Source organism: Gastrolobium bilobum, unplaced genomic scaffold (genome assembly GCF_033153095.1).
Source record: "Gastrolobium bilobum isolate Gb01-03AN ecotype WA unplaced genomic scaffold, APGP_CSIRO_Gbil_v1 utg24468, whole genome shotgun sequence".
Classification (NCBI taxonomy): domain Eukaryota; kingdom Viridiplantae; phylum Streptophyta; class Magnoliopsida; order Fabales; family Fabaceae; genus Gastrolobium; species Gastrolobium bilobum.
The window spans coordinates 269972-282122 of record NW_026898146.1 but is presented as its reverse complement, the minus strand read 5'-3'; the positions used below and the strand labels follow the sequence as shown (position 1 = coordinate 282122).

The 12151-nt window shown below is 39.7% G+C and overlaps 1 protein-coding gene and 1 non-coding gene across 2 annotated transcripts; one reads left to right on the top strand and one right to left on the bottom strand.

The window, feature by feature from the left end:
- Positions 1–5505: 5505 nt before the first annotated feature.
- On the bottom strand, positions 5506–5612 carry LOC133313221 (small nucleolar RNA R71). Its single transcript, XR_009751790.1, has one exon. It is a non-coding gene; the product is annotated as a small nucleolar RNA R71 (small nucleolar RNA).
- A 1668-nt stretch (positions 5613–7280) lies between these two features.
- LOC133313205 (uncharacterized) lies at positions 7281–8114 on the top strand. The gene has a single exon (XM_061514538.1). It carries the CDS (start codon positions 7281–7283, stop codon positions 8112–8114), a length of 834 nt encoding a protein of 277 aa, XP_061370522.1.
- Positions 8115–12151: the final 4037 nt, after the last annotated feature.

Sequence of the window (12151 nt, the reverse complement as noted above, 5' to 3'; positions counted from 1 at the left end):
GACTGGTGCCGAGGCCAAAGAAAAGAAGGGGTGGGTAACCCTCCGAGGTACTCTGGGTAGGGGTATTTTCATCCCTTACTCCCAATCATTCAAAGGTTTCAAGGATGCCTATTTTAAGGTGGCATCTCGTTCTAACTCTCTTCCCTGGTTCGGCGAAGAATGGCTGGGCGCCGGGGATTTATCATGCCGATTCAAACTGTACTAAACGCAAAAGCATTATCGAAGGCGTCTTAAAGACTATACTACCCCAGTAGCAGCTCTTTCCAGTTTGGAGAGGTTGGCGGTTTCCGTTTTGATCGAATATGCCAACGAGTATGGCATTATTGATCTAAGTCGAATTGTAGATAAGTTTGGGGAAGATGCCCTTTATGAGCTCGGCATGTAGTTTATCTTCATGGTTTGTTTATAGCATAACTTATAACCTACATTTTGATCTTTGATTCTCTTTTGCAGTTAGCATGACGAGTTCTGAGTATAAAAATTTTCTGCCTAAGCCCAAGAAAAATTCCAAAGGGAAAGCTAAAGAGGTTTTCTCCCTCGAGCCGGAGGTTTCAAAGAAGAGATGGCTTGACTCCATACTTGGTGGCAGTTCGGTGGATGCTGAGATGGTCTCAACCGATCTTCCTTCTCCTCCCTCATCATCTTCACTCCCCCCGCCTTTGGTGATTCCACAAGGGGATGTGATTGTCTTGGAGCCTGGGGAGCTGTGGAAGGTCAGAGTCTCGGACCGACTTAGGGCCGTTCTGAAGCCCCCCAGCAGCTCGACCTTGACTTCTGACCTTAAGGAACTGATAGCTCGGTTGGAGGATGACTCTTTGAAAGCATCTTCTTTGCTCCAGCCCTTCCAAGATCATCATCAAAGGCTCGATCTATCTGTTGCATCTAACTCATCTTTCACTATTAAGGTGGAGGAGCTTTTGAGGAAGCATGACAAGCTTGGTAAGGCTAAGTCCGAGCTTGAAGTGAAAATTGAGAATCTATCCTTGGAGATTTCCGAGGCTAAGAAGGCTTCGGAGTCGGCCAACACCAGGGCAGAAAGTTTGAGGGTTGAGAAGGAGACTCTCTCCAAGTCTTTGGCCGACAAGGATGCTCAGATCTGACAACTGCAGGCTGAATTTGAAGAGGCGAAGGCCGTGGTCGTGAATGCTGCCATTGGAACCTTTGCTAATGCTATTGCTCAAGCCTAGGTTCTGAACCCTGCCCTCATTACTGATGGGATGGACGTTTCTTATGACGTGAAGGATGGCGCTATTATTCTTGGATCTCTGGGCTCTGATTCTGCTGATGAGGAGGAGACTGAAGCCGAGGTTCATGAGGCCGTTTTTCCACGTGCTGATTAATGAATGGGTCGGAATGCCGACCTTTATAATGTTTCTTTTTGTTATGGGGGTTTTGATCCCCTTTTTGATTTCGTATGAACATATTTTCCGCTTTAGGTCGGCTTTAAATCTTGCAATTGTATTGCCTTTTGATTTTCTGAGATCGTTGCTTTGATTTACTTCTCTTTTAATTTGCATATTCGAGGTTCAATTTTGATCTCGTTCTGTTATATCTCGGCGTATGGTTTGCCAAGGTTGTTTTGATTGATCTTGGGCAAATTTTGTTCGTCAACAAAACTTTATTCCTTATTAGATCGTTAAGCTCGAGGGTTTTTATTGCTTGAATAGAAATCGATATGCACTAACAAGATTGATGTCAATACTTATTTATTTGCATTTCAAATGAAATCTATTTACAATGCCGAACTTTGAAAGCTCATTTTATTTGCTTCGAAATAAATCTACCTACTGACTGAGCTTAAGAGCTCGTCTTATTTGCGTAGAAGTAAATCTATCTACTGACTGAGCTTAAAAGCTCGTCTTATTTGCAAGAATAGAAAATTTATTTACAAATTCTTGGAAGTCAGACTTCAGGCCTAGCTGTAGTAGGCCTTTAGCTTGTCCGTGTTCCAAGTTCTCTTCACTGGCTTCTTGGAGATGGTTTCCAATGTGTAAGCTTCTCTTCCCAAGTTTTCCTTAACTCTGTAAGGGCCTTTCCAGTTTGTGGCGAGCTTCTCATCTCTGGCATTCTTGTTGCCGATGTCTGCTCTCCTCAGTACCAAGTCGCCTCTCTGGAATGACCGAGGTCAGACCTTTTTGTTGAAGCTAGCTTCCACCAGACGTTTAGCCATCATATTCTTATATCTGTCGTTCTCTCTGCTTTCATCTAGTAGGTCGAGTTCTACAGCTAGTGCTTCGTTGTTTTGTTCCACAGTTCCCTATAGTCTTTGCACCCTCCTCTAGGACGATTCTTCGATCTCTACTGGAATCAACGGCGGACGCACCATAGTGCAAGTGTCTGCACTTGCAGACACAAAGTTGGGAAATTTGTTTTTTCACATTAGATGAGTGCTTCAAGTCAAGTAAAAATATAGAAAGAAAAAATAGAAAGATTAAAGGAAAAAGGAAAAAATATGTCCAACCCAACCAACCCCTATAATTAAAAGCTTAAAGCTTAAACCCTAGCTCATTGCTTTGTCTCTCTCTCTCTCTCTCTCTCTCTCTCTCTCTCTCTCTCTTTTATAAACCTTATTAGCTCCAAATCTTAAAAAACATCAACATTCCTGAAATTCAATCTTCATCAAGTGGAGGAGAATCTCACGAAATTTTTCACCTTTTTTTTGAAACAAAAGTGACCAACTTTGGATCAAATAGACATCGACAAAGGTTGGTTTTTGATTGATTAACTCTTATAATTATACTATATTTGACAAATGTCTTTTGTGGTGTTTATTTTTTTTTTAAATTATCATTATCTATTATTTCCTTAAAACTTTGGTTGATTCACCAAAGCTTTACTTTTGAAGTGGAAGCAAAAATTGAATCATGATTATGATCTTTAAAATAAAAATAAAAAAATTGTGCAGACCTAAAAAAAAATATCATGGGTCCGCCACTGGCGGGAATCATAGCCTCACACCCATATGTCAGCTTGAAAGGAGTTTCCTCTGTGGCAGATTGGGCAGTTGTTCTGTATCCTCATAAGACGAGGTGTAGTTGCTGCACCCAATTTCCCTTAGCATCGAACAGCCTTTTCTTGAGCCCGTTGATGATTGATGAGACGTAAATTTGTTCTCATCTAAGCTCATTTTGATGGCAAAATACCATTTGTTCCCTCATCTGATGAGCAACTTCAGCATGAAAATCACTTGTTTTACATCTTTGTGACAAAAACACAGTGAGGGAACGGATGATGACGTAACCCTTTGGAAAACATATTAAAAGGGGAACGGATTGAGAGCATTTATTGCACCTGCTCCACTCATTTAATGCTTCTGATCACTTTGCAGGAAACGTAAAATGAAGTTTCCATAAAACAGAGGCGATGCATCAATTAAGCACGAAGAAACATGTACATCAGGGAATAAAGAGTTCTCATTGGCTGAGAAGAAAGCAAGACATGGGGGATTGCAAGAAATGGCAAATCTCAACAAAAACTGTCCCATCCAGCAAGTTGCAAGCTTCCAAACACTGTTGCCACTGCCCCATCCATACAGTCAAGAAACCAACTCCAAGGAATTTTACAAGATTGCCACTCACTCTTCTGTCTATAAATAGGACGTCCCAAACATGAAGACATCATCGAATTCCTAAGGGATCGAATTCCTTAAGAAGAGATCACTTAGTAGTATTTAGTTAATTTGTAGTTTAATTTTGTATAGATGTAGCTATAGTTAAGTGACAACACTTCTCCTTTATTCTGTAACATTCACTTGAGACTCCTCACGAGCATCAACCATCTTCTCCACTTTATATTTTGTTGTAATCTTTCTTGTTTCATTTGAATATAAGTATTTCCTCTCTCCTTTCCACTCGTTATCTCTGAACTGGATCTCGGGTCTATGGAACTTCAGTTTAGAATAATTATGTTTAAAGTAACAGCCATGGGCTAAACTATCTGTGGAACGGATAAGCTGCAAATTTCTTAAAGAATTGTTTTCAAAACTCTTGTACTGAAGCTTTTTGTATTTCTCTGGCTAAGTAAGTTATATTCATTGTGTATCAATGGAAATTGAACACATACTTAGAAAAGAACTTCCTTAAGGAAGGGATTTCAGACAGCTTAGCCAGTGGGGGAAGGTAGTGTTTTGGCAACGACACTATTGGTTACCTTAGGAATAAGGGGCCACTTCGTCCATTTTAAGGTTCTGTACCAAGTATCTGTTGGAGTCAAGGGAGCCATAGGAATATGGAAACTTGTAAGCCATCTAGTCTATGAGCTGAGGAATCAGAGTTGGCAGTTAAGAAACTGGGACAAAGCCAAAAAGTGCTAATTCTTGAGCAGAGAAAATAACTATTTAAGAACGGAGCAGTAAATCCGTTCATTGTGTTAAAACTGTTTTAAAACCATCCACCTTGTTGTCTCTTGAGTGTAGTTATCACTATGTTATTTTTAATCTATTTAACCATTGTATCTATCAACCTCCAATGACTATTGTCGTGCCTTCTCTCATTAAGAAGGATCACATATATAACGACGCGAGGAGTTGTTTGCCATCAGACTGAACTTACTGTTCTTGAGGAACATTGTCAAGGCAGTAGGGAACGTTTGACCAGACAGTTCAATTACTAACTTTTCTCATTTTCTTTCTTTATAAAATAGTTTAAGGCATTATTTAGAGTTCTATCCTCGTGGGAACAATAATCTGGGAATTAATACACCCATTACTAGTTGATGCGTGAACTTGCGCACTTAAGTTGGAAGTAAGGGAACAAATCTGTTTTCTCTTGCTAATTTAGAATAGAGGAATGTCCTCCATCAGAATATATATTTTTCCACCAATAGCAAGCCATCCAACAAGTTTTTGTCGCCGTTGTCGGGGATAGAAACACTAAATTTTGTTCTTATTATTGTTTTTAGTACATACTCTGTATATTTCATATTCCTTTATTTTTCTTGTCACTAATTCTGCTGTTCATATAACCTGTGTTTTTATGGTTTATGAGTCAAGAGTCTGAAACAGATTCTGACCACTCCACTGAAATACCTGAGTTTCTCTTTGATCGTGAACCAGAATGTACCTTGCACAGAAGAAGAAACCTCAGGGAAGAAATTTGTGGAAATATGGCTTATCACAATAATAATGAAGATATTCCTCCGGAACAAAACTTTAGAACTTTGGCTGCTTCTTTCAGGAACAGACCAGAGAGAGGAGTAATCCTCCCTCTTGTAGCACCTAATTTTGAACTGAAACCCATCATGTTTCACATGATCAGAGAAGCTGGAGTCTTCAATGGACTCCCTGCAGAAGATCCTTACACACACCTCACAACATTTCAAGATATCTGTGATAATTTTAGAGCTGAGGGTGTGACAGAGGAAAGTATGAGAATGAGGTGATTTCCTCACTCCTTGGGCCTAAAAGCAAAAACATGGATGAAAACTCTCACCCCTGGATCAATACACTCGTGGGAGGAACTCTCCAACAAGTTTATAGAGAGATTTCTCCCTATGTCTCGCCAAGCTGATGTGAGAGCAGAGCTCTCTAACTTCAAGATGTTTTATGGAGAAAATCTCTAAGAAGCTTGGGAGAGATACAAGGACAACATCAAAAAATGTCCAAACCATGGAGTAGAGAGTTGGGGAGTATTACAATCTTTTTATAAAGGACTTGACCATATTTCTCAATCACATTTAGATTTTGCTGTAGGAGGATATTTTTTACAGGAACTCTTGAATCCAGGTATGAAATCATTGAAGGTACTGCAGAAAGATGTCTCCAGTGGTGGTTATTCTGGATATAACCAAATTGCTCTAGCACCAGAAGATCAACACAAAACCACCTTCACTTGCCCATACGGAATGTTTGCTTTCAGAAGGATGCCTTTCGGGTTAAGTAATGCACCAGCAACGTTCCAGAGGTGTATGTTCTCTATTTTTCTGATCTGATAGGTGAAGGAGTAGAAGTTTTCATGGATGACTTCTCGGTGTTGGGAGCGTCATATGACCATTGCTTGGATAACTTAGAGAAAGTCCTCCAAATATGTCTCTCCTCTAATCCGATGCTTAATTGGGAAAAATGCCACTTCATGGTGAAAGAAGGAATCGTCTTGGGACATAAAATTTCCAGAAAAGGGCTAGAAGTGGATCAAGCCAAAGTAGAAGTAATAGCAAAGATGTCACCACCGGTTAATATCAAAACTCAGATCATTTCTTGGGCATGCAGGTTTCTACAGAAGGTTCATTAAAGATTTTTCCATGATAGCTAGACCTTTATGCCACTTGTTAGTAAAAGATATAAAATTTGAGTTTAACTCTGATTGTCTGAAAGCTTTTGAAGCCTTCAAAAACAAGCTTATTACTACACCTGTCATCCAGCCTCCAGACTGGAACGTACCCTTTGAATTAATGTGTGATGCAAGTGACCAAGCCATTGGGGTAGTTCTGGGCCAGAGGAAGGACAAACTCTTTCATAGCATATACTATGACAGCAAAACTTTGAATAATGAAGCCCAGGTGAACTATACAGTCACTGAAAAGAAGCTGTTGGCTGTAGTATATGCCTGTGAAAAGTTCAGACCTTACATTTTAGGATCAAAAGTTATTGTTCATACTGACCATGCAGCTCTCAAGTATCTTTTTACCAAGAAAGAAACAAAGCCAAGATTGATAAGATGGATCCTACTGCTGCAAGAATTCAATCTGGAGATCAAAGAAAGAAAAGGATGTGAAAATCAAATTGCAGATCACCTGTCCAGATTAGAACACATTAAAATGGGACTACCAATCAAGGAAACGTTCCCTGACGAGCGATTATTTGTCATAAATCACAAAGAAACGGACGTTCCTTGGTTTGCTGATATAGCCAACTTCCTTGCAGCAGGACTGGAACCATATAAGGCAAACAGGATGTAGAAGAAGAAATTTTTTCATGATTGCAGGAACTATCTCTGGGATGAACCATTATTATTCAAAAGATGCGCAGATCAGATGATAAGGAGATGTGTTCCAGAAGAGGAACAACTCCAAATCCTTCTACACTGCCATTCATCCCCGTATGAAGGCCATTTGGGTGGAATAAGGACTGCATCCAAGGTTCTTCAATCAGGTTTTTACTGGCGTTCCCTTTTTAAAGACGCACTTCAATATGCTAAACAATGTGATAAATGTCAAAGGGAAGGTAACTTAACCAAACAAAATGAAATGCCCCTCAATCCCATTTAGAAGTTGAATTATTTGATGTTTGGGGCATTGATTTTATGGGACCTTTTCCTCCTTCTTGTGGGAACAAATTCATATTAATGGTTGTTGATTATGTAAGCAAGTGGGTGGAAGCGGTAGCTTTACCCACTAATGATGCTAAGGTGGTTATAAAATTTCTAAAGAAAAACATTTTGACCAGATATGGGACCCCTCGCTGTCTCATCAGCGATGGTGGGAAACATTTCATTAACCGCCAACTTGAGAGATTGTTGGAAAAATATGGAGTTAGACACAAGGTTGCAACCCTATCTCATACACAGACCAGTGGTCTCATTGAAGTCTCTAACCGAGAGGTTAAGAGGATTTTGGAGAAGGTAGTCAACCCTTCTCGGAGATACTTGTCTCTCAAGTTAGATGAAGCATTATGGGCTTACAGAACTGCATACAGAACACCCTTGGGATGTTCCCCATATAGATTAATATTTGGCAAAGCATGCCACATTCCCCTCGAACTAGAACGCAAAGCGTACTGGGCAGTTTATGCTCTCAACATGGATGAGAAGGCAGCAGGAGAAAAGAGACTGCTACAACTTGAAGAGTTAGAAGAATTCAGAGGGAACACATATGAGAATCACGAATTATACAAAGAAAAGATGAAAAAGTGGCACGATAAAAGGATCAGGAACAGAGATCTAAAAATTGGCCAAAAAGTGTTACTCTTCAATTCCAGACTCAGACTGTTCCCAGGAAAACTCAAATCAAGATGGACTGAGCCATACAAAATTATAAATGATGCAGGAAATGGAGCTTTTGAGATTCAAGGATCTGAACATGGCCGTTCTTTCAAAGTTAATAGGCACAGGTTGAAGCTATACACTGATGAAACCTTCAATGAAAAAAAAGAGAGTAACCCTATTTCTGAGCCCAACTGAAAGGTAAGTATCATGTCTAGCTAAAGACATTAAACTAAGCACTGACTGGGAGGAAACCCAGTGGCTCTCTAACAAAGAGCAAAGTTTTGGGGTAGTTAACTTTAATCACATAGCTTCCAAAAGGAGGGAACGTCTGATGTTCAACTCCAAAGTCCAAATAACATACATTCTGTTCCAAGAACGTAGTTTTGGGGTGGTTCACTAACCACACAATCCCCATATAAAAAAAATGAAAAATCTTTTTGTTCAAACTGCTTGGTACACACATTTCAGTTATAGTATTATGGCTGTACAATTTTGAATAGCCAATGACATGAAACACAAAGTCAATGATTAATCATTCTTATTCTTTCTTTGAGTACTTGAAATAGGAAAAATGAAGAGAATTTAATCTTCAGATTTTTGAGGGATGCTGATCTGTGTGAACTAAAGCTGGTAAGGAACGGAAAAAGGCCAAACACTTACTCATGAGAGCGTTCCTGAGGTGTAACCACAACGAAACTTCTAAACTTGCCTTTATGTTGTGAGTATTGCTGAAGAACATATGGATTTCACTAACAAGGATCAACCAACCAAACACTCACTCCTTTTCATTCAAACAAACACTTCCATTCCATCCATAATCACCAACAAGTCACCAAGTCAACCAAAAAAAGGCAAGGAACAGATCCAAAATGAGCAAAAAGGACAGAAGAAGGAAAACAAAGAATACGGGAATAGCCATTCAAAAGAATTCAAAAAAAGATACCAGAAAACCTTCCTTAAAAAAAAGGTACAAAAAGACAAGGTGTTCCCTCAACTAGGAAAAGTCCAGTTCAAAAGCACAAAAACGAACGTTCCTTGGCCCCATAATTATGACCACCATTCTTCCACATCCTCACAAACCTTCCTCTCAAAATATCCTTGGAAGGGAAGACATCTGCACTTCATAGGAAAACAGCAGAAAAGAAAGTTCTGAAGAATCACATCCAGGAATGGACAGAGAAACACCAAGCCCTGAGTGATAGTGAGACAGAAGATCAGCAACCTTCACTTACCTTGGAACAAATTCTTTCTACTTGACACCTATGGAAAGTAGTTCATTTTTTGAATATATTATGATTGCTCACTGGCTCAAGTTTTTGATGTTGAGTTATTCTTTGAAATTGAGTAGCCTAAATCATTATTTCTGAGTTGTTTGAGGACATCCAACAGTTTAGTTTTGGGGTGTTTGATGGGACGTAAATTCGTTCCCATCTAAGCCCATTTTGATGGCAAAATACCATTTGTTCCCTCATTTGATGAGCAACTTCAGCATGAAAATCACTTGTTTTACATCTTTGTGACAAAAACACAGTGGTGGAACGGATGATGACGTAACCCTTTGGAAAACATATTAAAAGGGAAACGGATTGAGAGCATTTATTGCACCTGCTCCATTCATTTAATACTTCTGATCACTTTGCAGGAAATGTAAAATGAAGTTTCCATAAAGCAGAGGCGATGCATCAATTAAGCATGAAGAAACATGTACAGCAGGGAATAAAGAGTTCTCATTGGCTTAGAAGAAAGCAAGACATGGGAGATTGCAAGAAATGGCAAATCTCAACAAAAACTGTCTCATCCAGCAAGTTGCAAGCTTCCAAACACTGTTGCCACCGTCCTGTCCATACAGTCAAGAAACCAACTTCAAGGAATTTTACAAGATTGCCACTCACTCTTCTGCCTATAAATAGGACGTCCCAAACACGAAGACATCATCGAATTCCTAAGGGATCGAATTCCTTAAGAAGAGATCACTTAGTAGTATTTAGTTAATTCGTAGTTTAATTTTGTATAGTGGTAGCTATAGTTAAGTGCAACACTTCTCCTTTATTCTATAACATTCACTTGAGACTCCTCACGAGCATCAACCATCTTCTCCACTTTATATTTTGTTGTAATCTTTCTTGTTTCATTTCAATATAAGTATTTCTTCTCTCCTTTCCACTCGTTATCTCTGAACTGGATCTCGGGTCTATGGAACTTCAGTTTAGAATAATTATGTTTAAAGTAACAGCCATGGGCTAAACTATCTGTGGAACGGATAAGCTGCAAATTTCTTAAAGAATTGTTTTCAAAACTCTTGTACTGAAGCTTTTTGTATTTCTCTGGCTAAGTAAGCTATATTCATTGTCTATAAATGGAAATTGAACACATACTGAGAAAGAAACTTCCTTAAGGAAGGGATTTCAGACAGCTTAGCCAGTGGGGAAAGATAATGTTTTGGCAACGACACTATTGGTTACCTTAGGAATAAGGGGCCACTTCGTCCATTTTAAGATTCTGTACCAAGTATCTGTTGGAGTCAAGGAAGCCATAGGAATATGGAAACTTGTGAGCCATCTAGTCCATGAGCTGAGGATCAGAGTTGGCAGTTAAGAAACTGAGACAAAGCCAAAAAGTGCTAAGTCTTGAGCAGAGAAAATAATTATTTAAGAATGGAGCAGTAAATCTGTTCCTTGTGTTAAAATTGTTTTAAAACCATCCACCTTGTTGTCTCTTGAGTATAGTTATCACTATGTTATTTTTAATCTATTCAACTATTGTATCTATCAACCTCCAATGACTATTGTTGTGCCTTCTCTCATCAAGAAGGATCACATATATAACGACGCAAGGAGTTGTTTGCCATCAGACTGAACTTACTGTTCTTGAGGAACGTTGTCAAGGCAGTAGGGAACATTTGACCAGACAGTTCAATCACTAACTTTTCTTCTCATTTTTATTCTTTATAAAATAGTTTAAGGCATTATTTAGAGTTCTATCCTCGTGGAAACGATAATCTGGGCATTAATACACTCATTATTACTTGATGCGTGCACTTGTACACTTGGGTTGGAACTAAGGGAACAAATATATTTTTTCTTGCTAATTTAGAATAGAGGAACGTCTTCCATCAAAATATATATTTTTCCACCAACAGCAAACCATCCAACAATGATCACCTTGTTAGCTGACTCGACTTGTCCATTTGTCTGAGGGTGCTCCACTGAGGCAAACCGGTGTGTGATCTTGAAGTCGGCCATTAACTCTTGGAACTTCTTATCAGTGAATTATGTTCCATTGTCTGTAATGATCTCGGCAGGGATTCCAAATCGGCTGATCAGGTTTCTTTAAAAGAATCTCTGAATCCTGGCCGAGGTTATGGTGGTGAGGGGTTCAGCCTTAATCTATTTGGTGAAGTAGTCAACCACTACTATCAACCATTTGAGTTGTCCTTTAGCCGCGGTGAAAGGTCCCAACAGGTCCATCCCTCATTTGTAGAATGGCCAGGGTGCCGTGATGGTTTGTAGCTCTTTATGAGGTGCACGAAGGATGGGTTTGTGCTTCTAACATTGTTCGCATCTTTTGACGTGTTGTTCCGCGTCCGCCTCCATAGTAGGTCAGTAGTACCCTGCCCTAATTGCCTTCCTGGCTAGAGCTTTTCCTCCCATGTGATGCCCATTTATTCCTTCATGGATCTCGGCCAGGGCGTATTCAGCTTCATTCTTATTTAGGCATTTCAGCATGGGTGTATAGAAACCTCTTTTGTAGAGCTGCCCTTCTACTATAGTGAAGCAGGCAGAGTTTCTTACGAGCTTTCTAGCCTCTTGGGCCTCGTCAGGCAGGACTCCTTTTTCCAAGTAGGCCACTATTGGCCTTCTCCAGTCTTCATTCTAGGTTATTACCATGACGCAGGTCGGCTCTGGGATGCTTTGCTGTATCACTGTACGATGATTTCCTGATCCCTTCGAGCTTGCGAGCTTTGACAAGATGTCTGCTCTACTATTCTCATTTCGAGGTATGTACTGGACCACCACCTCATCAAACTCGACCAACATCTCTTTGACTTGTTGGAGGTATTTCATTATGAGGGGCCCCTTAGCTTGATACTTTCCTTCAATTTGTGAAGTTACCAGCTGCGAATCACTGAGGATTTTTATCTGTCTTGCTCCGTGCTCCTTTTCCTGTATGATTCCTGCAATGAAGGCCTCATACTCGACTTAGTTATTGGAGGTCGGAAATGCCAAATAGAG

Excerpts from the sequence above, each read along its gene's own strand:
- LOC133313205 (XM_061514538.1), top strand. The coding sequence starts at position 7,281 with ATGGTTGTTGATTATGTAAGCAAGTGGGTGGAAGCGGTAGCTTTACCC.